Below are 27,330 nucleotides of genomic sequence, written 5' to 3' on the forward strand. Positions count from 1 at the left end.
TGACCTGGTGATGGTTGCAATATCTTTTATGGTTCTCATAAGGATATCAGCCAATGATTACACAATATGAAAGTATATCTGAAAGCAGGGGTTGTGATACACAATGTATTACAAACATACAACCTCAACAGCAGCTTCAGCACTGGAAAATGTGTATACCAACAGTGATAAATATTCATAACACAAATAACATATTCAGAACCAATTCACAACCAGAACTAGCCAAGGTCCCACCACATTATGCTCCATCATTATAACATGACAATGTGCCACTGAATCCATCCATACTGAATGAGTTAGTTATGTAAACTAGTGAGGGGAATAAGCTGTGATTCCCTTGTCTCAGCAGCAGCAAACAGCACAGTATGTATATTTAGAGCAAAGCAGCTAAGGCCAGGGGGGACATAGGTAGACACACACAGCCAGGCTAAGAGCTGAGCAAGCAGCAAGCATGACTGGGGGGAGCGAGGCGGTGGAGAGGGAGCGAGGCGGTGGAGAGGGAGCGGGGCGGTGGAGAGGGAGCGGGGCGGTGGAGAGGGAGCGAGGCGGTGGAGAGGGAGCGGGGCGGTGGAGAGGGAGCAGGGCGGTGGAGAGGGAGCGGGGCGGTGGAGAGGGAGCGAGGCGGTGGAGAGGGAGCGAGGCGGTGGAGAGGGAGCGAGGCGGTGGAGAGGGAGCGGGGCGGTGGAGAGGGAGCGGGGCGGTGGAGAGGGAGCGGGGCGGTGGAGAGGGAGCGGGGCGGTGGAGAGGGAGCGGGGCGGTGGAGAGGGAGCGGGGCGGTGGAGAGGGAGCGGAGCGGTGGAGAGGGAGAGGAAGAAGAAAAATAAATACAGAGGCAGAGAGGAGGAGGGAAGGGAGAGAGAAAATAATGGAAGAGGGTGAAAGACAGAGGGAGAGATAGGGGGTGAAGGAGAGAGAGAGAGAGCGAGATAAGGGTGTGAGGGAGAGAGAGAGATAAGGGGGTGAGGGAAAGAGAGAGAGAGATAAGGAGGTGAGGGAGAGAGAGAGAAAGCAGTGTGGGGCAAGTAGAGCATCACATAAGCAGAGAGCATGTGATGTTTGGGAGGTGCTTCAATTCATACCAAACAATGAATTCAAGCAAGGACAAGAAATGTACACATTCTCTACATTAACACATTGTATGCGTCCAAAATAGCAACCTACTACATACAGAGCATTCGGAAAGTATTCAGACCACTTGACTTTTTCCACATTGTTACGTTACAGCCTTATTCTAAAATTGATCAAATCTACACACAATACCCCATAATGACAAAGCAAAAACAGGTTATACATTTTTGCAGATGTACTTAACAAAAAACGGAAATATCACATTTACATACGTATTCATACCCTTTACTCAGTACTTTGTTGAAGCACCTTTGGCAGCGATAATAGCCTCAAGTCTTCTTGTGTATGACGCTACAGGCATGGCACACCTGTTTTTGGGGAGTTTCCTCCCATTCTACTCGGCAGATCCTCTAAAAGCTCTATCAGGTTGGATGGGGAGCGTCACTGCACAGCTATTTTCAGGTCTCTCCAGAGATGTTCGATCAGGTTCAACTCTGGGCTCTGGCTGGGCCACTCAAGGACATTCAGAGACTTGTCCCGAAGCCACTCCTGTGTTGTCTTGGCTGTGTGCTTAGGGTTGTTGTCCTGTTGGAAGGTGAACGTTCGCCCTAGTCTGAGGTCCTGAGCACTCTGGAGCAGGTTTTCATTAAGGATCTCTCTGTACTTTGCTCCGTTCATCTTTCCCTTGATCCTGACTAGTCTCCCAGTATCTGCCGCTGAAAAACATCCCCACAGCATAATGCTGCCACCACCATGCTTCACCGTAGGGATGGTGCCAGGTTTCCTCCAGACGTGATGGTTGGCATTCAGGCCAAAGAGTTTAATCTTGGTTTCATCAGAACAGAGAATCTTTTTTCTCATGGTCTAAGAGTCTTTAGGTGCCTTTTGGCAAACTCCAAGCGGGCTGTCATGTGACTTTTACTGAGGAGTGGCTTCCGTCTGGCCACTGTACCATAAAGGCCTGATTGGTGGAGTGCTGCAGAGAGGGTTGTCCTTCTGGAAAGTTATCCTATCTCCACTTAGGAACTCTGGAGCTCTGTCAGAGTGACCAAGTTATCCTATCTCCACTTAGGAACTCTGGAGCTCTGTCAGAGTGACCATCGGGTTCTTGGTCACCTCCCTGTCACCACCCACCTCACCTCCCAATGTCCTTCTCCCCCGATTGCTCAGTTTGGCCAGTCGGCCAGCTCTAGGAAGAGTCTGGGGGTTCCAAACTTCTTCCATTTAATAATGATGGAGGCCAATGTGTTCTTGGGGACCTTCAATGCTGCAGAAATGTTCTGGTACCCTTCCCCAGGTTTGGAATTTGAAATGGTTTATAATTTTACTTTTGATACTTAAGTACATTTTAGCAATTCCATTTACTTTTGATACTTAAGTATATTTAAAATGAAATACTTAATAGACTTTTACTCAAGTAGTATTTTACTGGGTGACTAACTTTTACTTGAGTCATTTTCTATTAAGGTATCTTTACTTTTACTCAAGTATGACAATTTAATACTTTTTCCACCACTGGGTCTGAATACTTATGTAAATGTGATATTTCAGTACTTAAAAAAAAGAAATTTGCAAAAATGTCAAAAAAACTGTTTTTGCTTTGTCATTATGGGGTATTGTGTCTAGATGTATGAGGAAAACAAGTAATTTAATTCATTTTAGAATAAGGCTGTAACGTAACAAAATGTGGAAAAAGTCAAGGGGTTTGAAAACTTTCCGAATGCACTGTATATTTCACAGTTTCGCGCCGCCACAGATAACAGTGGTCTACGCGGCCGAGTGTCAACAAATTCACCACTAGAGATATCAAAAGTTCATCAAATGACTTTTTCTGTCATTTACGTCGAACACCAACGTGTTCCTCCTTTGTGGAGTTAGGTTTGTTTTGTTGCCAAAGCACTAGCAAGACCTGTAAAGTCAACTGTCCTCGGGTTGAATTCAAATTTGAGGACGTTGCTGACTTCGCTCAAAATTATTCCTCTCCCGTCTACTCGTCCTCCATTCAAATTACTTTGCATTGTTTTAGAGTGACCTAGACAGCATGGCTGTCGACTCAAACTAATAAAACAAAGGGCACTGCTTTAAGATAACTAAACCAAAACCTAGGAGTGCATGTGATCAGAACCCATTGTGGTCAAATATACCTTACACTGCTGTCACTAGGGCAACATAGGTGGGTATGCAAAGCGCGCTGGGAAAGATGTATTGGTTGTAAAGGGTTAGTGCTATCCGGGATCCTTAGTGCTATCTGTCCCTACCCTAATCCCTAACCTTAACACCTACCCTAACCCCTACCCTAAGCCTATCCCTGACCATAACCCTTACCTTAACTGTGTTCAATTTCAACTTCAATGGGCTGACGTCAGATTCAGGACGTCCCAAGGATCCCATTCAGAGGCTCCCCCCACGTTCCACCGGCATAGTCTCCTTCCGCCAGATTGGACTTAAATCAAAGTGACCGCACATTAGGCAAAAGAAGGTGCATCAAATTAAGGTCTTAATTCCACGTCGGGAGTTATTAAGATGTTTTGTAATGAAAGTAGACTACGGATATAAATTCCTTTGACACCTTTCAACACTAATAGAGTTGCAAGCTTCTAATATTACATGAGATCCGAGCAGCAGGCTGTGGGGGTTGACGTCCCAGAGATCTATAAAAATGGGGCTGTATCTCAATTGTATATCCTTGATTCTTCATGCCCTCTCTCCTAGCCTCCTTCTCAAAAGTCATTGGAGGAAAAGATCGGATGGGAGGAACATAAGATCGGAGGGGAGGAACATAAGATCGGAGGGGAGGAACATAAGGGAGGCAGGTAGCCTAGCGGTTAAGAGCATTGGGCCAGTAACTGAAAGGTCGCTGGTTCGAACCCCCTAGCTGACTAGGTGAAAAACCCTAATTGCAATTCTCTCTGGATAAGAGTGTCTGCTAAATGATGTAAATGTAATCAAGAAAATACAATTGAAATTCGCTCTGTACATGGATAAGATGCATTAAAACGTGCTAGCTTTCAGCTACAATCCCACACAACATACATGCACAACTACCCCTCACTGTTGTCCCATGTTATTCAAATGCACAACAGCTTCTTTGCGACTAATATGCCAATTACATTTGACTCGGCAGCTTCCCGCCCCCTTGCTTCAGTTCATACTGTGCAGAGGGAAGGACTGGCTGGGACATTAATGCATATTTATTTTACAATAAACAGGGGATTACGCTTAGATTAATCATAGCCAGAACGTCCACGCTGTTTTCTAAGTTATCCAGCTGAGGAGGAAATGCCATTCAAATCCCCTCGACGCCAAGTAAGAGGTAAAGCAAAACCTCCCAGTGTGATTCCGTGTGGCGTTATTGGAAAAGGTGACATGGCACCTTATGCTGAATTGATTAACCTCCGTCACTAATAACATGCACCATATTCAGCCCGCCGACTGACGTATCCTGCGGTTTAAGATTAAGTCACTTCATCAGCCGCGGACGATATGTCAGGCATCCTAGAATTCGGTTTTTTTCAATGAGCCAATATCTTCTCCTCAATCTCTGAGTGGCGAAGAGAAGAAACATCCGGAGTGGCGTTTACTGAGAAAAAATAACACTGCCTGCAGTAAGGGGAGGGGAAGGGTGATGGGGGTGTGTGTGTATTAGTGTGGGTAGGCTCGTCATTCACAAAACCAACCGGTAAACTGTGGAGGGTGAAACATCTCCTTAATTGAATTAAATCCAGCGGGAGGGGGGGGGGGGGGGGGGGGGGGGGGGTGACAGCATCCGATTTGGAGAGGGAGAGATGAAAGGTGCACAAGAAAACAAATGACAAATTCGAAAGCAAGATGGGGAGTGAGAATATGAGATGGAGAGATGGATCAGATGGATAGGGTTGAGAGGTTGGGGGGAGGGTTAGCATGGGGCGGGTAGAGACTCGAGGCACAGCAAAATGGAAGCCAGCTGCACTTTTGCATGATTACACCGAAAACATCATTTGCATCGGGGAGCGCAATCCAAACATGCTTGGTGGATGGGTATGGTTACCGACCAGAAAAACCTCCCATCGCCGAGGGGGGAAATTAGTGGTTTACCGGTGCTATCCTGGAGATTTGCATATGTTAATGACCACCTATCATATAGCATTTCCATAACCATCAACTCATCAACTCTCACAAGAGGAAACAAGTGAAATAGGACCCCATGAATGCTCATCATTAGAATGCTGTGTAGGAGACTGCATGTCTATTTAATCTTGCCCTGTTGCATATTCATGCTTTCAAAGGACATTTCTTGGAATTTGTGACTCGTTTCAGGAAACTAGGCGTATGTCGCGCGTCAGTACTTCACAGGAGAGCCATTTGAACGTAAACTTTTTTTTAAATCAAAATGCATTTTTTTTGGCAGAAATGCCTTCTGGAACATGTGAACTTTCATGTGCCTTAATAACAAACGTGTATGCCATCTGTAAATACTAATACAATTGTTAAATTACGAGCCTAGCTGGTTTAGCCACCAAAAAAGACAGGAACCTTCCCACTAGCCATGATTGGCTGAGATAATGAGTGGGCTGGACATGCCGAGAGATGAGTTCGTATTGGTCTGCCATGTAGCACGCTTCTGTCTATTACATGAGCTGGTCAGTATGTGTAGGTAATCCTTTCTAACGTCTTTTTTTGAACGATATCACATAGTAGAAAAAGAAGTGTTGCTCTCCAGTGGAATTAGAGTATGATAGCTAAGGAGATGGAGAAAATTCTGGCGTTTGATTGCAAATATGCAGGGGGAGTCGAAAAGACAACACACAGAAGGCTGTTGTATAAAACGCCCGTCTCCGGATTACATCATCAAACTAAGGGCAACCATGGCATCCATGACAGAGGGAGAAGCGTCCATCCATGTATACGGGTAAGATTTTCTAGCTAGCTACATTTTCAGATATTACACGTTTCAAATTTTGTCAGAAAGTTGTTTATTTCAAGTTAAAGCATACTGTTAGCTAGCTAACGTTAACTGGCTGGCTCGCTAGCTAACTTTACATGTATCATCTATCTAGTAATATTATTTGTATCTCAGAGTTATTTGCATTGCTAGTTATAGCCTAATGTTAGCTAGCTAGCTAACATTGAACCTGGTTGGTTAGCTACCTGCAGATTCATGCAGGGTAGTAACACTATGAGTTGGGATTATGGTTAATTGTTTAGCTAGCTACATGTCTAAACAAAAGACTCCACTATGCAAGTAACCATTTCAATAGAATGTTCATGATGTCACTGTGACAACTGTCGATAGACGTAGCTGGTAAATTCGCTCTGGCTATCTACTCCGATTTCAGAGCACTCTCATCTGAGTGTGCCAGAGTGCAGAATAACTGACGGATTTACTAACGCTCAACACCCGTTTAATATGGCCGTGTCAGTAAACGTTGGCAAAAAAGTGTACTTAAATTGTTGCCAGCAGCACAGTTACGGTCACCAATGCTCTGGATAACCAGCTCTGCTAGGGCGGGAAAAATGGTCAGAGTGAGCTGTTCTCTCATTTGTGTCTGGAAGTAGCTAGCAAGCTAGCCAACATCAGCCAGTTAGCTTGGGTGCTTGACTGCTGTTGTTAGGTCAGAACGATCGGATCAACCCTACTCCTCGGCCAGAGTGTCCAGTGTGCGCTCTGAATGCTCCGAGAGCGAAACGCTCTGAATTTACGAATGGATAATCTGACAACGCTCTGAGTTTACGAATGCCCAGAGTGAATTTACGAACACACCCGTAGTATAAACCAGCCTTTAGTCTTGAAATCTTTGGTTGTTTAGTACATGGCCTCACATGTGAATCCTTAAAGAGATGGGTGGGGCTAGGGCTTAACAGTGTGTGAACGCTGCTGAATGGGTGTAGACAAAGATGAGCTCTCCAGTAGGTGTACCAAAACATTCAAGGGCCATTTTGTCAAAAGTGAGGTTACAAGTTTATCAACTTTCAAAGCAGAATTACTTTCCCATTGTTCCTCAACTGCAGTGTATGATATAACATTTTCTAGCTCCGAGTCTCTGAGTTTGAAATGGTGTAATAAACACCATTACAAACTTCGCTACATAAAACCGAATCGAGCCGGTCGGTCACATTTATGCAAGGTCGGTTGAATCACTCGAAGAGGGGAACTTGATAGCAAGCTGAAAAATGTTGTCGGAATCTCCTGAATAAAATGTGTTCATGATTTTCTGTGTTTGGGAATGAGTTTGTAGAAATAGTGCAGGGAATAGTCTTGTCATGATATTAGCAACTGTTTAGTCTGATGAGGAAGTGGATTGACTTGTCACGTACCTGTGAGTGGTTCTTCTCTCGTCAAAGCTCCTTACAAATCCAGTACATCACATCTCAGAGACTAGAACCATATATCCCATCCTAGAACAGAGAAAGACACCTGTTAAAATCCAAAAAGGGCTGACTTTTTGATTAGTTATAAAAAAAGAAGAAGAAAAAAAGATATTCACAACATAATTAATCAATTGAATCCATGACGATAAGGACAGTTAGGATCATTTTGAAAAATGCCATCATTATGATCATCACAATCCTTATGATTATGAAAATGTATGCACTCACTAACTGTAAGTCGCTCTGGATAAGAGCGTCTGCTAAAATGACTAAAATGTAAAAAAAAAAATATGCACATGATCATTTGCATGTATATTTTAGCTGCATATGAGCTGTTGGTGTCTCTTCAGATGGCCATTAGAAGTTATTTCAAGTGTGGTCTGGCTGCGCTCTGTACTGGTTATAAATGTATGAAGAGCTATTCAGGCAGAGAGGAAGAGGAAAAGAGAGGCCCAATTCGGCAGAAAATCTGTCTCCCTCCAGCAGGTGGCATTTTTTCATTGTTTCGCCCACCAAGCATGGAATTTTTGTATGGAGGTCAATGAGAGTGGTGAATTTGGTCAACAACAAAAAAATCGATGGCTTATTTGCTACGTGAGGTTTATTTGATCGAATATAAGTTGCGTAATGCTTAAGTTGTTACGAGTGTACTGACGTGTCACTTTATATCGAACTTGTTGAGATGGCGATGCATATTCATGGCATGAGGCTAGTAGCATCTCTCTCCATTGAATACAGGCAGGTGACGTCAACAACCCTCACTGAATATTCAAAAAAGGATTACAATAACGAGATGTATCCACCAATCCAACGAAAGGATAGCCAGGAGCTAGACAGTCCGCCATGCTGCGTTGTGGACAACGACTCCCCTTTTTAGGGCGGAGAGACGTGTATTGTGTCAGTTTATCCATAATCTTTGATTCAGGTCACATCAGCTTTAATGACTGATTTATTAGGACCCAACAAGGCCCTGCTGATGGGCGCCGGACAACGAGCCTGATTTAAACTGTATTAACACTGCAGTAAATATCCATATACGACATTAGCATTTTGATGACTGCTTTTCATTTTCACCGAATCTCTTGCTCCATTTTAGCAGTCTCTCTCTCGCCGTGTGTATCGCTCTCTCCATTTCTCTTATTGTCTCTAGAAGTGCATCTATAGCTTTGTCATGCTCTTAATCTTCCCCTCTCTTTTTTGCGCTCTCACTATCAATTTCGCTCTCTGCACCCCCTTTCCTTTCACCTTTTGAAAAGGCTTCAGAAGTTTAGAGGTTGACTTTAATTACAGCCGAATTACGATTTACGACAATTCCTCTCGAATGAATTCTTCAGAAATGTGTGTAATTGAAACAGAAATAGACAACAAGAACTTCTTTGTGTGTGCGCAACAGAAGAACGGGCCAAAACTTGTTGTCATCCTCTCCCTGGAATGATGGCTTGCTTTTTGCATTTACAGGGGCTGTGAAATGGATTCCCTTAAAAAGTATCTTGATTAAATGTCATCCATCACAAACACAGCCAAGACACAAATGTCTGCAGATTGAGGCAACTGAAGTCCACACATCTGATTGGAATCGTCAATCATACAAACAGTGTTTTGCACTAGCGCCTGCTGTCGGCTATACAGCCGATTACAGAGTCATTTTCAGCCGGGTACTTTCCCCACTTAATTCAACTAGGCTACTTTTCAATTCACTAGTCAGAAAAGTCTGCCGATCCCGCTAGAATGAACGATATGTATCTTCTAGCAATCTATTGATAGGACATGCGCTTGTCAGTCACAAAGTGAGCGATGACAGGGAAACACTGCTGGTATGACAGTCTGCTGTAGTGATGGGCATTCCGAGTCTTTTCGGTGAGCAGACTCATTTGGCTCCCAAACAGCTCTTATTTCAAAATGCTAATGTCCACCTAGAACCATGAAACAACTGCAAATCCCCAATATAAAGGCCAAAAGGTAGGCTACCATTAAAGTGCATTCCGAAAGTATTGAGACACCTGCCCCTTCTCCACAATTTGTTACGTTACAGCCTTATTCTAAAATGAATTAAATTATTTTTCCCCCCTCAATCTACACACAATACCCCATAATGACAAAGCGAAAACAGGTTTAGACATTTTTGCCAATTTATAAAAATATAAAAAACAGAAATACCTTATTTCTGTAAGTATTCAGACCCTTTGCTATAAGACTCGAAATTGAGCTCAGGTGCATCCTGTTTCCACTGATCATCCTTGAGATATTTCTACAACTTGATTGGAGTCCACCTATGGTAAATTCAATTGATTGGACATGATTTGGAAAGGCACACACCTGTCTATGTAAGGTCCCACATTTGACAGTGCATGTCAGCTCAAAAACCAAGCCATGAGGTCGAAAGAATTGTCCGTAGAGCTCCAAGACAAGATTGTGTCGAGGCACAGATCTGGGGAAGGGTACCAAAAAATTTATGCAGCATTGAAGATCCCCAATAACAAAGTGGCCTCCAAATGTTTAAATGGAAGAAGTTTGGAACCACCAAGACTCTTCCTAGAGCTGGCTGCCCGGCCAAACTGAACAATCAGGAGAGAAGTATTCAGACCCTTTACTCAGTACTTGTTGAAACACCTTTGGCAGCGATTACAGCCTTGAGTCTTCTTCGGTATGATGCTACAAGCTTGGCACACCTGTATTTGGTGAGTTTCTCCCATTCTTCTCTGCAGATCCTCTCAAGCGCTGTCAGGTTGGATAGGGAGCGTCGCTGCACAGCTATTTTCAGGTCTCTCCAGAGATGTTCGATCGGGTTCAAGTCCAGACTCTGGCTGGGCCACTCAAGGACATTCAGAGACTTGACCCGAAGCCACGCCTGCGTTGTCTTGGCTGTGTGCTTAGGGTCGTCCTGTTGGAAGGTGAACCTTCGCCCCCAGTTTGAGGTCCTGAGCGCTCTGGATCACCCGTTCATCTTACCCTCGATCCTGACTAGTCTCCCAATCCCTGCCGCTGAAAAACATCCCCACAGCATGATGCTGTCACCACCATGATTCACCGCAGGGACGGTATTGGCCAGGTGATGAGCGGTGCTTGGTTTCCTACAGACGTACCGCTTGGCATTCAGGCCAAAGAGTTCATTCTTGGTTTGGCTGGGTGGAAGAGAGTAAAGGTCGTTCCAAACGTCTTCCATTTAAGAATGATGGAAGCCACTCTGTTCTTGGGGACCTTCAATGCTGCAGAAATGTTTTGGCACACTTCCCCAGATCTGTACCTCGACACAATCCTGTCTTGGAGCTCAATGGACAATTCCTTTGACCTCATGGCTTGGGTTTTTGCTCTGACATGCACTGTCAACTGTGGGACCTTACATAGACAGGTGTGTGCCTTTCCAAATCATGTCCAATCAATTTAATTTACCACAGGTGGACTCCAATCATGTTGTAGAAACATCTTAAGGATGACCAATGGAAACAGGATGCACCTGAGCTCAATTTAAAGTCTCATAGCCAAGCGTCTGAACACTTACCTTATTTAAGTATTTAACTTTTTTAATTTAATTTAAACCAAAAAAAATGTTAATGGTTTGTCGAGATCGGTGTGGAAGAACTTGACTGGCCTGCACAGAGCCCTGACCTCAACCCCCATCGAACACCTTTAGGATGAATTGGAACGCCGACTGTGAGCCAGGTCTAATTGCCCAACATCAGTGCCAGACCTCACTAATGCTCGTGACTGAATGTAAGTAAGTCCCCACAGCAATATTCCAACATCTAGTGGAAAGCCTTCCCAGAAGAGTGGAGGCTGTTATAGCAGCAAAGGGAGGACCAACTCCATATTAATGCCCATGATTTTGGACTGAGATGTTCGATGAGCAGGTGTCCATATACTTTTGGTAATGTAGTGTACACTGGAGTTGCTTACCAAGACGACATTGAATGTTCCTAAGTGGCCTAGCTACAGTTTTGACTTAAAATTGGCTTGAAAATCTATGGCAAGATTTGAAAATGGCTGTCTAGCAATGATCAACAGCCAATTTAACAGAGCTTGAAGAGTTCAAAAAAGAATAATGGGCAAATATTGTACAATCCAGTTGTGCAAAGCTTTTACAGACTCAGGTGTAATCGCTTCCAAAGGTGATTTTAACATATATTGAGTCAGGCTTGAATACGTATCAAGATGAAGTGTTTGACTTTTCATTAATATATATATCTTTTTTTTTTTTCTATTTTGTGTAGATCATAAAAATAAATAAAAATACATATATTTTAATCCCAATTTGTAACAAATTGTGGAAAAATTCAAGGGGTGTGAATACTTTCTGAAGACACTGTATATCCTTGCCATTCATAAATCATACAACATAGCTATATGTCCATGGTATCGCATCCAGACAAATAAACTATTCTCATTTGAATTTTCGATATGAAGTTCATCAGGACTTGCCACACAATGACATTAAAGTGAGTGACTCATCAGTAGCCTATCAAATTGCATCTGCTGTTGATTTGGTTCCCTAATTTGCATACGGGTAGTCTTTTTGGCGATTATCTGCAGATAAATTATGAAAATATTTGATAAAGATGGTGAATCCTCCTCACTGCAGGAACAATAGGTAGGTTAGTGGAGAGACAACCTCACTCTGATCCAAAATATGATAAAAGAAAACTGATTGAATTGTTTTAAAAGCTAAATGATACTTATGTAGTATTTTCAAAAGATATTGAGATAGGTCTACTGATTTAATCAAAGTGTTGACAATGGAGTAGTCAACTGCTGCTTTCTGTGTAGCAAAGTCCATGATTAACACCTGCTTCATTCTTCAATCATACCTGAATTGCAGATAGCTTAGAAAATGCCTCTTAAAAGGAAGCTAGAAACCCTTGGAAGTAAGCAGACTCTTACGGGATTCTTTAAACGCCAAGTGCAGTCCAAATTAAGTTCTTCCTGTGTTTTATATCATATTGTACAACAGCTGATGAAACTAACACTGTAAAAGTGTGAACACATTTTATCAGTGTTATTTCATGATAGTTGCTGATTGAAAATCTAGCATTAGAATGTGCAAAGCTGTCATCAAGGCAAAAGGTGGCTACTTTGAAGAATTTCAAATATATTGTGATTTGTTAAACACTTTTTTGGTTACTACATGACTCCATATGTATTATTTCATAGTTTTGATGTCTTCACTATTATTCTACAATGTAGAAAATAGTAAAAATAAAGAAAAACCCTGGAATGAGTAGGTGTGTCCAAACTTTTGACTGGTACTGTATATACAAATACACTGAGTGTACAAAATATTAGGAACACTTTCCATGACATAGACTGACCAGGTGAATCCAGGTGAAAGCTGTGATCACTTATTGATCACTCTGTGTAGATGAAGGGGAGGAGACAGGTTAAAGCAGGATTTTTAAGCCTAGAGACAATTGAGACATGGATTGTGTATGTGTGCCATTCATTCAGAGGGTGAATGGGCAAGGCAAAATATTTAAGTTCCTTTGAACCGGGTATGGTAGTAGGTGTCAGGCACACTGGTTTGAGTGTGTCAAGAACTGCAACGCTGCTGGGTTTTCACGCTCAACAGTTTCCTGTGTGTATCAAGAATGGTCCACCACCCAAAGGACATCCAGCCAACTTGACAACTGTGGGAAGCATAGGAGTCACGATGGGCCAGCATCCCAGTGGAATGCTTTCAACACCTTGTATTCCATCCTCAACGAATTGAGGCTGTTCTGAGGGCAAAAGGGGGCGCAACTCAATATTAGGAAGGTGATCCTAGTGTTTTGTACACAGTGTATATTCCAGTGCAAAATGTTATTCCAGTCATCCTCAGCAGGTCAAAGATTTTGTGCTGAATCAGTCTAGGGGTGTTAGCAGAGGCTATCATTAGGAGTGAAGGACACACTGTATATATATGTATTTGCACACACTGTATATATATGTATTTCTGTTGTATTTTTTACTTTGTTTTGTTTTACCCCATATGTAACTCTGTGTTGTTGTTTTTATCGCACTGCTTTGCTTTATCTTGGCCAGGTCGCAGTTGTAAATGAGAACTTGTTCTCAACTGGTTTACCTGGTTAAATAAAGGTGAAATAAAAAATAAAAAAAAGGAGGACACACACACACACACAATGAGCATCTGGACCCAAGGGTCAAATTAAATGCAGGCAAGCTGATAACAATTGACTGGGATTGTTGGTGACCCAGGCCAGAGGAAGTGCAGGCAGGTTATGTATTTAAATGTGCTTTCTTGCCTTGTTCTTGCTTTCTCTCCTCCTCACTCACTCCATCTTTCTCTCCCTTCAACTGCATAATCTTATCTTTCTCACTCTCACCTCTTTCTCTCCATCCCTCCCTTCTCTCTATCCTGCCTCTGCATCTTCCCATCTTTCTTTCTTTCTAGCGTCAACCGCTCAAATCGCTCTCCCTCCCTCACTTAAATTTTCTCCCTCTCTCTGAGTCCTATCTTTATCCTGTCATTCTCTCCCCAACTCTCCCTTCTGTCTCGCTGTCTCAATGACAATGAGGGGAGGTGGAAAAGGGTGTACATCTAACACCTCCAACCTTTTAGCTACTCTGCTGGAGGCTTCCACATGCCTGTGCTCTAATTGGCCTTATTAGCGAACTAAGGAACCTTGAGCTATGTGACGCGTGTGTGTTTGTGTGTGGCGTATGTGTGTGCGTGCATGACAGAGGGCAAGAGAGAGCTTGGGTTAAAATTGAGTATGCACGTGTGCATAGTGTGTGCAGACATGCAAGGGTGCAGACTCACAGTAGACTCCGGTCCCTTGTGGGCCCCATGGCTGATCGATAAAGCATTGAGGCAAGGAGGAGGCGTCCTCATATCCCTGCTATGGGTGGGAAATCTGGAGTGTGTGAAACGCCTTTTGCTGAAGATAATTTTTTTATTTTTTATGTATGTGTAAAGGTTCACAAGCATCAACCCCACAATGTATATGTGTGGAACACTTTCTTGTAGAAGATACCTTTAAAAAATGGCCGCCTTTGTGCGTATCAAGACAAACTATAGCATCAATCCCACAGTGTAAAACACCTCGTTGTAGACACCATTAAAAATGACACGCACACAAAGGTGGCCAAGGTGAACTAGCGTCAACCCCACAATTTACAGTAAGTGTGCAAAACAATCGAAGATACCTTTCAAAAGATAGCCACCTTTGTGCGCGTCAAGGCGAACTAGTGTCAAGGCAACCCCCGCAATTTTGCCCTCTCCCGAAGCTTCAGAGGCAAGGTGTGGGGAAGAGAGGGGCGTTTATCTTTCAGATCGAATATCATTATGGTAATGAGCTATTCTTTATTTGGAATACATACTCTTGCCGAGATGACCAACCTTGCGGCGGAACATAAAAGTCAATAGAGGAGAAAATTGTACGGGTGACGTTAGTGGGACTTGACACCGTAGGTCCTTCAGAGGGCTACTGCATTGTGTGCATGAACAAATCAGCCATATAGCTTTTTTTCCTCTCACGATAACGGCACTTAGCATCATGTTTACAGTGCAGGGTGGTATTGTCGGGCAATGAGACGTGATCAAGATCAATGCTGACTGTAAGAGCATGATACTGTCGAATGCAAATGCCCATTCCACTGAAAATAATCTAAAGAATTTACTTGAAGAAATATGTATGGACAGGTCTCTGAACATTTCACTTGACATTCAGTTGTTTTGTGGGGGCGTGGAGGAATCATTTTCTGGTATGAAACTCTGGTATGTCCGCAAAAGCATTGCAAAACACAACACAAAAAGAGTGTTTGGGCATTGGGAATGGGATACCAAAAAATCTGCAACGGATTGAAAATGGGGATTGAGTTACTGGCAAGGTACGTCTAGAGTCCCATTTCCATGTGTAAGTGTGTGACCAACCTTCACCATCCCTCACCTTCAACCCCCCACCTCCTCCTCCTTCCCCTTTCCAATATGGAACTTGACCCCCTCAGAAGAGAGCAACCCCAGAATTGAATGCAACCTTGAAATAGGTGAGGGGGCCGAGGTGTGTTTCCAATAAAAACCCAAGACTTTGTATGTGTGTGTGCACGTGCCCGGCATGCACGTATGTGTGTGTGGGCACGTGCATAAGTTTGTGTGTGTGCCTGTGAATGGGGGTTCTGGAGTCTGTCAGAGCCGGAGGCGCTGCCGACATGGTTTGACAGGTGTGCTGGACCCAAACAGGCACCCGGAGCAGGACCTATCACAATGTTCCCATTCAGGCTTTGAGGGAGTCAGCAGAGATATCCCAGGACCCCTGTAATAAGGAGTTAAAAAGGGTGCCCATTTCTCCATGAGGTGATGAACAACGTCAACGCTTTCTGTACTACTGCACACACAGGCTGTGTCCCAAATGGCACCCTATTCCCTATATAGTGTACTCCTTCTTACCCGGGCCCAGGGCTCTAGTCAAAAGTAGTGCACTATATTGGGAATAGGGTGTCATTTGGGACACAGAGACAGACCTGACTGTACCTGTATCAACATCTTAAATGGGTAGCCTGACCTTATTTTGACCTACCATCATAACACAACACGGAAAATGTCCCTCTTTCATGTCACATTGTGGACATGTGTATATTTCCCATTGCCATAATGCTGATTGCCTTGAGGGCTTGGGAGTCTAAATGACACTCGGCTACATATTGGAGTTCTAGGAAAGTAATGATTGGAAGTCTCTCCTCTACGACCGGAGTGCTATTTTGTCTTTCATTAGTTAGCGGCATATTTAGTATATCCTAATACAACACAGTATAATACAACAAGTCAACTTCAATGGACAACCTCCTGGCTTTTTTACAGACTTATTTTCATAGTTTCACATTTTTAATTATCACCTCACTATGTATCATCTCTGGGAAGGCAGCTAGAGCGTAAAAACCTTCCTACAAAAAAAACACAGAAAGGTGTCAGACGTAATTGACCCGACAACTCCCCCATTTCCCAATTTGGTATTCATTCCCATTGACAAAAACACGAGACATGAACTTTGACCTTGAGGTACTTAAAATTTGACTAGGTCCATCATTAATAATGATGTTGGAAAACAGGAAAGGTTTTCCAGTAGAGTGTATTTGAGCACTGTGCCTGCACAGACGTCACACGCACACATGCACACATACACGTCACACACCATAGACAACAAACACTCACGGAAATGATGTAAAAAATCTTAGCAATGCACAAGCTGATGGTGGGCTTTGACAGAAATAGTCACTGTCTGGAGGAATTACACAAGAATTACACACGGGCAGCGCTGATATACATCCGAAAACGTACATCTGACAGAGGCTTTTAAAACATAGACAACGCTGGCAGAGTGGCCATCCATGCGTAAAATTGGACAGCCATCCTTCAGCCTAGGCATAAATCTATGGCTGGCTTTAGATGGGGAGAAGCACTATACAACGAGCTTCTGATGAAACATTTAAAAAAAAATAACTAAATGCAATCAAATCACATTTTATTTGCCACATGCTTAGACTAACACTGAAATGCTTACTTAGTAGCCCTTCACAACAATGCAGAGAGCAAAAAATTAATAATAGAAAAATAACAAGAGGAATAAATGCACAATGAGTAACGATAACTTGACTATATACATCAGTATCAGTATACAGAACAGGGTATCAGTACCGAGTCCATGTGCAGGGGTACGAGGTAATTGAGGTAGATATGTACATATACTGTAAATAGGGATAAAGTCACTAGGCAAGAGAATAGATAATAAACAGTAGCAGCAGCGTATGTGACGAGTCAAAAGAGTTAGTGCAAAAAGGGTCAATGCAGATAGTTAAATAGTTAACCAATAGCTACCCGGACTAACTATTTAGCAGTCTTATGGCTTGGGGGTAGAAGCTGTTTAGGGTCCTGTTGGTCCCAGACTTGGTGCATCGCTACCGCTTGCTATGTGGTAGCAGAGAGAACAGTCTATGATTTGGGTGGCTGGAGTCTGACCATTTTTAGGTCCTGAATGGCAGGGAGCTCGGCCCTAGTAATGTACTGGGCCGTACCCACTACCCTCTGTAGCGCCTTGCAGTCGGATGCCAAGCAGTTGCCATACCAAGCGGTGATGCAGCCAGTCAAGATGCTCTCAATGTTGCAGCTGTACAACTTTATAAGGATCTGAGGGGCCATGCCTAATCTTTTCAGCCTCCTGAGGGGACAGAGGTGTTGTCGTGCCATTTCCACGACTGTGTTGGTGTGTGTGGAACAAGATAATTCCTTAGTGATGTGGCCGCTCCACTACAGCCCTGTCGATGTGGATTGTGGCGTGCTCAGCACTCAGTTTCCTGTAGTCCAGAATTTTATCTGGGATGAATACAGATATCGCTGGATTACAGTTGAAGAAACATGGCCATGTGAGTTGACTGACTTACTTATTGGTTCTTCTCACTAAATGTATGAAAGTGGGCATTCTAAAATGTTTGGATCGCAGATTGCCCCTTTAAGTAATTATATATTTGTTTAAATGCTGGAATATTAATTTATTAATACTAACGATAGTTATAAAGGTGTTAGATATTATAGAGCCTATTCTAACAATACAAGTGGACAGTCAAATTGGTGTCAAAATAGTAAACAGTGAATTTTAAAAATGACCAACCAAAGACATTCTAAATGGTGCATGGAAAAGTCATAGGGTGAGATGCCAGAAACAACCCAGATTATGAAAGGAGTTAAGCATATGACGTTACTGACAAGGCCTATACCTCGAGTAGCCATCCATACTGCTATATTAAAGACGCATCAACAAGTATGTACAGAAAAAGGGTCAACCACTGAATCCACAGGTTATCAACGCAGTAAATCACATTTGTGTTGCCTACTTTACATTAAACATGTAGGCAAAAAATAAATAAAACACAGGATAGAGTGATAGGCATCCTCATTAAATTCTCTGCCGGTGGCTAACGCAATAAGAACTGACAGTCGACTGCTGTAAAGTGACATTGTGCCTCGGCTAATGTGTTCACGTCTTCTCAGGGGCAGGGAGAGACGAGGGCCGTGTCCTCATTGGGTCATCTGCAGTGAGGGAATAGTCTCGCGCCGCAACGGCTAAAATAAAACATGCTAGGCTAATATAAACTCTCTAGCTTCCCCTTGCTAATGTTTAGCCTGGGAGGAATACAGTCAAAGCTGGCAGGAGAGAGTAAATAGCGGTGGTGGTGGTAAACATTTGTCTTTCAGATCAAAACAAAACAAAACCGAAGAGTGTTGGGCGTCTTCGAAAAAGCTCAATCCTCCGATAAATCGCCTTCTCTGAGTGTTGCCAAGGGTGAAATTGTGATGAATGGAATCGCTCAAGTACAGTCATGATTCCAGTTATCAATAACTATCCAGATAAACTTGGGCAGGAAATTGTCAAAAATAGAGAATACAGTCATTTCAGGCTGAAAAAAAAAAGTGACTACTGTGCTAGCGCACAAAAATGGCATAAGTAATCATAATGGCAGGCAGTGTGTTGTGGGTAGTGGTTCTCTATGCTTGACTGAGGAAGAGGGGGCTGCATACTAATGCTGCTGGGACTCTAAAGCAGATTGCGAGCTCTCGCTATCTCACTGTTGGCCGCTTTCTAATTGGGCATGTCGCAAGCAAAACAACTTCAGACAAAACTAATTGGTAAGTCTATATATTTTTCTCACGTCAATGTGCACTTTCCTTTTCAAATCCTCCTCACTTCCAGAATAGCCCCTCATTTTATTGTCAGGCCACGGAGAGGTGAGAGTGATCCGTCTGACCTCTTTGCTATTTGCTAGTCGTACAGTTATAGGCTGGCATGCTGCTGCTACTTCTGTTGTTGTTAGGGTTTCTTGCTTAAGGTCAAAGGAGGTTCAACTTTTAATTTAGCCCGGCAACATAATTCAACCCAGCAGTCTTGTGGGGCAACAGTATAGCAGTTAAGCAGTGGCAGACCTACTCAAAGTTATGGAACCCTCAGTAGAGATTGTTCTGGTTTCTGTTACTGTGGTCAAATATAGATTGAGGAATGCGATTTTTCAGAATAAGGTGTGAGGGCCATGAGATTGGATGGTGTGTCTTGCATGCCATTAAAATTGTATACGGCGCTTGGCGCTAACAAAACAAACTGCGGGCGCCTGGTAACAGACACAGGGAGACAGATGGCTGTCGGAATGGGGTTTCTTATGCATGAGGACTCGCTGCATCTGCTGGTGTGTTACTGCAGATTTCCTGGCCAGGGTGAAGCTCAAGGAACCAGCGGGAAAGTACTCTTCATAAGGAAGCAAAACAAAAGCTGAGCGCTGTTATCTGTGTTAAAAGAAAATCCAGCTCTTTTATTTGGGGAGAGCCAACTGCTGTACCATCGACTTGGAGCCACAATCCTATTTAGGGGGCCTTAAAAAAGCAATCAAGGACCCAGTCAGTCTCTAACACCCAGGTGGGCAGAGAGCCTTGAAGGAAAAACCAGCAGGGCACTGCAGCCCCTCCAGGGTTGGCCACCCTTTTCATGCTAGAGACAACAGTATGGGAACTGGGGTTGGCAACCTTTGTCATCTGTCAAAACAGATCCAAACATCATAAAATAAGACTGTGTAAAAGTGGTTGTATGGCCACAGTCCAGGCTGACTGTCTGTGCTCCTTTCAGAGACATGCTCTAATTGGACATGGTTGATAGAGATTAAAGAACACCTCTCAAGCTGTGTGCTTTTCCCTTTTATTAGAAAAGAAAGAGGGATGGGGATGCTCGATTTGCATTCCGCCAGGCGATAGAGAAGGTTACAATTGGCCAGAGCAAGATCGATGCACCAAAAGCACTTAATTCCTGCTCAATTTCATCCTTTACTGCTGGTAGAATTAAAAACTGCTCTCGACAGACTTTCCAATCCAAATTTCCCCCCTTAGCCAAGACAGGCCCCGTTCAAAGTCATCAATCGAACGCGGGTGAAAAGTATTCTCTGGGGAGCTGCAGTGGCCTCACGTATCCCACACTCCCACTGATTATATGGAAGGCCAGGTTATTGACCACTTCAGGATGGAGGATTCATTGGACATAGGGCTGTACGCCGTTTGTAGCCAATGATGAATTCTACAGGGCCACGAGCAGCCAATCTAATGCCAAGCACTGGGTGGCCAAAGGTGGTTAGCTCTTCTGGTAGAGGTTTTGACCGATTAGGTAAGAACAAAGAGGCTGCCTGTTGTATTGTGGCATGTATTGCACAGAATACTAGGCCTATGTGTCAAGGGATTGTATTTTGAGTGGGGATGACAGAGCATCAGGTGAGAGAGGACAAATAGTTATTTTAAATACAGTGTGTCAATTCAAGCCTAGTTTCAGATAGTACTAGGGAGTCATGGAAAGATTGGATACTTTAGTAATCTGTTAAATGCAATGCATCCATCTCGCTGTTACCATTATAAATGAAATGTCAGGTTGATAAATTGGCAGAGTGCTTTAGTAACTAATACAACAATTTGCTCCCCATCGCAAAATTTCCACCGCTTCAGCATTTCAAATATCACATTTCAGTTTGAGCGCCACAGCCTTATATTATTAGCTAATTTACTGTAAGCCAACGTCACATCAGTTTATCTTCATCCCAGCGCATCAACTGGCACATGTACACAGTCACATTCCTTTTATTTTAATTAAAGTGGCCTGAATATTACAATTTATTTTGTGAGACATTTGTTCTGAAACCTGTGTAACCCACATTGCAGCCCTGGCCAAGCCAACAGATCGAAATCTGTAAATGACCTGGGTGTAGTGACTGCATTCAAGCTGCTGCCCCAATTATTTCTGCCCAGCTGCAATTATACGAGGCTACCCAGCTGTGTTTGACACAAAGCTGGCTTACAGAGAGAGGGCTTACAACCACCAAAAACATAAACAAGATTAGAGACGGTAACGTTTCACATCGACTCCTGTGTGACAGCGGAGCCGCTAAGTGGACCTTTGGTTTCTCCGGCCGCACCGCATCAGAAAGCCATTTTTTTTTTTTTATACGAAGATTCACCCAAGTGAGGTGATTAAAATGTCTTACTGAAAGGGGCTGAAAGAGGAAAAAATCCCAAATGTGCCTCCTCGAATCAGAAGTTTTGCCCGGCACAAAGGAATTGATCGTTTTCATCTCAATCAATTATTGATGGTAATTGTTCATTAGGGGAAGTTGTAGCCACAGGAAAGGCACAGAAATATCCTGGCTGATAACACATGAAAGTTAAAGCCACAGGTGCAGGAATAAAGACGTCACAGGAGCCTGGCAGATTAAGAGCGATTTAGGGTGCATCCCAAATGGCTCCCTATTCCCTCTATATCCTCTGGTCAAAAGTAGTGCACTACATAGGGAACAGGGTGCCATTTGTGAGACACATCCTTAGACTGCAGCATTCAGTTCATGATTACCAACATCATGACTGCCAGTGTCTATTAATCATTATGTGTGCTAGTTTCACTGTGAGGGATCAAACCTGACCTCATAGTCTAGCTACATACTGTAGTCTCACAATGCCACAGTATGATAAGCATGCTCATAAATTATTTTATCAGTCTAGATATGAGCTGATATGTAGCCATCCATTTGGCATGTACAGCACTGGGAAGTTAACAGTTCATCCTGAAAGAATGTATTTTTTTATGTGGGGTAATTTATGAGACCATTGCCTGTGAGTAATTGGGCTGCCCAAGTTAACCAATTACAACATAGTGTGAGCAGATGGGTGTTAGCCAGTTGAGGTAAAGCCTAGGCATCAGCTCAAGTCTTCAGGTCTCAGCCAAGGTTCCTCATCACGCAAGCATGGTTCACTGAACCAATCTCCAACACATTTTACCTAAATAAAGCAATAAATGCTAAATAAAAATCCTAACAAATGTTTGTAGTGCAAATTTCCTTCCAACCATTGTTACAGTTGGAAAGAATACTCCAAAAGGGAACACTGAGCTCATGCTGTGTATTACGGATGTGGCCATGTATAAAATGTGGGTAGGCATGGGTTATGGACAAGGCAATCACTGCAGACGGAGTGAGCCTTGTTGAACAAAAGTAGATGTCAACTGTCTGGTGAAGAGGATCTGACGTTCCGAGCGCTCCGTACCGATGATAAATGGATGCAATATGCCACCAGTCACCCAGCAGAACCAGTCAATACTACTGAGCAGAGGAATGCTAGAGGGACAATGGGAGACTGTGAACCTTGTTATGGAATGACAAACATCTAGTGGAGGGGTGGATTCTGAGGGTGGTGGGGAGATATCATTCAATACACGTTTCAGTCAGCATTATCGGTGGCATCCCAAATGGCCCCCTATTCCCTACATAGTGCACTACTGTGGACCAGAGCTCTATAGGCCTTGGTCAAAATTAGTGCACCATACAGGGGATAGTGTGCCATTTGGGACGCAAGCATTATTTGGTTTAAGAATGATAGCGGAAAGCTGCCACTTGATAGGCAGATTTAAAGTTGCATATTTGGCAAACGCTGTTACAACTTTGAAAGTTCATATTTTAAGGTGAAACGATCATCAGGTTCATCCAATGTTCTGGAATAGTAGTAAATGTAGGCTTCTACACCAGTGTCAAGCTTGGGTATGTATATTATGGTTTCATCCTCCTGACCCATAACACTTGGTCTCTGAACCTCAATATCATGCCTTCGGAAAGTATTCAGACACCTTGACTTTTTCCACATTTTGGTACAGCCTTATTCTAAAATTGATTCTACACACAATACCCAATAAAGACAAAGCAAAAAGAGAATTTTAGAAATGTTTGGTAATCTATTAATAATAAAACACTGAAATATCACATTCACATAAGTATTCAGAACCTTTCTCCCATTCTTCTCTGCAGATCCTCTCCAGCTCTGTCAGGATGGATGGGGAGCGTTGCTGCACAGCTATTTTTCAGGTCTCTCCAGAGATGTTCGATCGGGTTCAAGTCCGGGCTCTGACAGGGCCAAACAAGGACATTCAGAGACTCGTCCCAAAGCCACTCCTGTGTTGTCTTGGCTGTGTGCTTAGGGTCGTTGTCCTGTTGGAAGGTGAACCGTCGCCCCAGTCTGAGGTCCTGAGCGCTCTGGAGCAGGTTTTCATGAAGGATCTCTGTACTTTGCTCCGTTCATCTTTCCCTCGATCCTGACTAGTCTCCCAGTCCCTGCCGCTGAAAAACATCCCCACAGCATGATGCTGCCACCACCATGCCTCACCATAGGGATGGTGCCAGGTTTCATCCAGACCGGACGCTTGGCATTCAGGCCAAAGACTTCAATCTTGGTTTCATCAGACCAGAGAATCTTGTTTCTCATGGTCTGAGAGTTTTTAGGTGTCTTTTGGCAAAGTCCAAGCGGGCTGTCATGTGCCTTTTACTGAGGAGTGGCTTCTGTCTGTCCACTCTACCATAAAGGCCTGATTGTTGGGGTGCTGCAGAGATGGTTGTCCTTCTGGAAGGTTCTCCCATCTCCACAGAGGAACTCTAGATCTCTGTCAGAGTGACCATGGGTTTCTTAGTCCCCTCCCTGAACAAGGCTCTTCTCCCCCGATTGCTCAGTTTGGCCGGGCGGCCAGCTCTTGGAAGAGTCTTGGTGGTTCCAAACTTCTTCCATTTAAGAATGATGGAGGCCAATGTGTTCTTGGGGACCTTCAATAATGCAGAAATGTTTTGGTACCCTTCCCCAGACCTGTGCCTCGACACAATACTGTCTCGGAGCTCTACGGACAATTCCTTTGATCTCATGGCTTGGTTTTTGCTCTGACATGCACTGTCAATTGTGGGACCTTATTTAGACAGGTGTGTGCCTTTCCAAATCATGTCCAATCAATTGAATTTACCACAGGTGGACTCCAATCAAGTTGTAGAAACATCAAGGATGATCAACGGAAACAGGATGCACCTGAGCTCAATTTCAAGTCTCATAGCAAAGGGTCTGAATACATATGTAAATAAGTTTATTTTTTATTTTTTATACACTACCAGTCAGGTTTGGACACACCTACTCATTCCAGGGTTTTTCTGTATTTTTACTATTTTTTACATTGTAGAATAATAGTGAAGACATGTAGCCATGTCAAATAGCCACCCTTTGCCTTGAAGACAGCTTTGCACACTCTTGCCATTCTCTCAACCAGCTTCATGAGGTAGTCACCTGGAATGCATTTCAAATAACAGGTGTGCCTTGTTAAAAGTTAATTTGTGGAATTTCTTTCCTTCTTAATGCGTTTGAGCCAATCAGTTGTGTTGTGACAAGGTAGGGGGTATACCAAGTCCATATTATGGCAAGAACAGCTCAAGAGAAACAACAGTCCATCATTACTTTAAAACATGAAGGTCAGTCATAAGGAACATTTCAAGAACTTTGAAAGTTTATTCAAGTGCAGTTGCAAAAACCATCAAGCGCTATGATGAAACTGGCTCTCATGAGGACCGCCACAGGAATGGAAGACCCAGTGTTACCTCTGCTGCAGAGGATACGTTCATTAGAGTTATCAGCCTCAGAAATTGCAGCCCAAATAAATGCTTCACAGAGTTCAAGTCACAGACACATCTCAACATCAGCTGTTCAGAGGGTACTGGAAAAGCAGCAAACAAGTGCTCAGCATATGTGGGAACTCCTTCAAGACTATTGGAAAGCATTCCAGGTGAAGCTGGTTGAGAGAATGCCAAGAGTGTACAAAGCTGTCATCAAGGCAAAGGGTGGCTATTTGAAAAATATATTTTGATTTGTTTTTACACTTTTTTGGTTACTACATGATTCCATATGTGTTATTTCATAGTTTTGATGTCTTCACTATTATTCTAAATGTAGAAAATAGTAAAAATAAAGAAAAACCCTTGAATGAGTAGGTGTGTCCAAACTTTTGACTGGTACTGTACATTTGTAAACATTTCTAAAAACCTGTTTTCACTTTGTCATTATGGGGTATTGTGTGTAGATTGCTGAGGATTGTAAAAAAATATATATTTTAGAATAAGTCTGTAACGTAACAAAAAGTCAAGGGGTCTGAATACTTTCCAAAGGCACTGTAGATCTATAAAGGGATATTAAATTCATCAGAAATCCTGGAGACAGAGACAGACAGAGAGATCGAGAGAGAGGAGAGAGTGAGAGACACACACCAATGAATACACACGTTCCATGTTAGCCACAGCCAGCAGAGTGTGTCCCCCTCTGACCGTGAGGTTGGCAGAGGAGAGTGCGGCTGTGGGGGTCTATGAAAGTCTACTCCAGCCCTTGACTGAAGGCGATATCTCTGTGTACACCCACGAGTAGAAAAGGCCCCATTTTCCAGATCCTCGCCCTGCGGGGCCCCTGCCTGCGCGCCAGCACCGTTATCTGCTGCTTATTATTTGGCTGAATGAGCCGGAGCGGGGCTCCCGGGGCCGCTGCTGACATAATGACTGATTACAGTCTGCGGCTCACGCGAAATCCCACCGCTGCCACCAGCTGCAGCTTGGCACTGCAGGAGAGGTCAGGGGGAGCGGTGACAGCCTAACTGAGCCGCCTCTCTACCTGTCACGGCTGACAGAGACTCAGCTGGACACCTGGGTCACTCTGTGCCCATCACCGGCCACCTCGTCACAACCCACTACCTCTAACGACGTGGATGTGGTTTGTGTTGAAGGGGAGAAGTATGATAGACTATGGTAGAATGCAGGAAATGGTCAATGGAGAGGCTGGGGTGGATGGCATTGCTTCCTCGTGTCTGTGAATGTTTAATATAGACTTTAACCTCCTGAAGAGTTGTGATGCACAATCTAATACGGACACCAGACAGGTGATATAAACTTTTTGCATGATCCCTCTCTACCCGCCTTTCAAGTTCCTCCACAGTTTGACATATACAGTGCCTTCAGAAAGTATTCATACACCTTGACTTATTCCAAAAAAGATTGTGTTGTTTTACAGCCTGAATTCAAAATGGATAAAACATTTTTGTACAAAATCTCACCCCCTGTACACACAATACCCCATAATTTCCCCCATTCTTCTTTGCAGATTAACTCAAGCTCTTAAATTAGATGGGGAGCGGCGGTGAACAGCAATCTTGAAGTATTTCCACAGATTTTCAAATGAGATTCAAGTCTGGGCTTTGGCTGGGCCATTCAAGGACTTTCACATTCTTGTTCTGAAGCCATTCCAGCGTCGCTTTGGCTGTATGCTTGGGGTCATTGTCCTGTCGGAACGTAAATCTTCGCCCCCAGTCTAAGGTCGTTTTCACTCTGGAGCAGGTTCTCATCAAGGATTTTCCTGTATGTGGCTCCATTCATTGTTCCCTCTATCCTTACCAGTCTCCCCGTCCCTACCGCTGAAAAGCATCCCCATAGCATGCTGCCACCACCATGCTTCACAGTAGGGATGGTGTTAGATGGGTGATGAGTTTTGCCTGGTTTTCTCCAGAAATAGCGCTTTGCATTCATGCCAAAGAGTAAAATTATTGTCTCATCAGACCACAGAATCTTTTGCCTTATGCTCTCAGAGTCTTTCACATGTCCTTTTGCAAACTCCAAATGTGCGGTCATTTGCCTTTTTATCATCAGAAGTGGCTTCTGTTTGGCCACTCTCTCATAAAGCTCAGATTGGTGAAGTGCTGTAGAGACTGTTGTCCTTCTGGCAGGTTCTCCCATCTCAGCCAAGAAATTCTGTAGTTCTGTCGGAGTGGTCATTGGGTTCTTGGTCACCTCCCTGACCAAGGTCCTTCTTGCCCGGTTGCTTAGTTTGGTCGGATGTCCAGCTCTAGGCAGAGTCTGTGTAGGTCCATATTTTTTCAATTTCCCAACGATGGAGACCACTGTGCTCTTGGAAACATTCAACACTATAAATTGTTTTATACCTTTCTCCAGATATATGCCTCATCACAATCTCTGAGATCTACGGACAGTTCCTTGGACTTCCTGGCATAGTTTCTGCTCTGACATGCACTGTCAACTGTGGGACCTTATATAGACAGGTGTGTTTCTTTCTAAATCATGTCC

The 27,330-nt window shown here is 43.5% G+C and overlaps 1 protein-coding gene across 1 annotated transcript in view; it reads left to right on the plus strand.

Moving 5' to 3' along the window:
- Positions 1–451: 451 nt before the first annotated feature.
- LOC311112982 (multiple PDZ domain protein-like) overlaps positions 452–27,330 on the plus strand; it is a gene marked incomplete at its 5' end in the record, with an annotated part of 158,369 nt that continues 131,490 nt past the window's right edge. Inside the window, one exon of the mRNA XM_084156108.1 lies at positions 452–776. Coding sequence (XP_084012234.1) covers positions 452–776 — 325 coding nt within the window. The remainder of the gene's footprint in view (positions 777–27,330) is intronic.

This window comes from Coregonus lavaretus, assembly GCF_964263955.1.
Source record: "Coregonus lavaretus genome assembly, chromosome: 39".
Classification (NCBI taxonomy): domain Eukaryota; kingdom Metazoa; phylum Chordata; class Actinopteri; order Salmoniformes; family Salmonidae; genus Coregonus; species Coregonus lavaretus.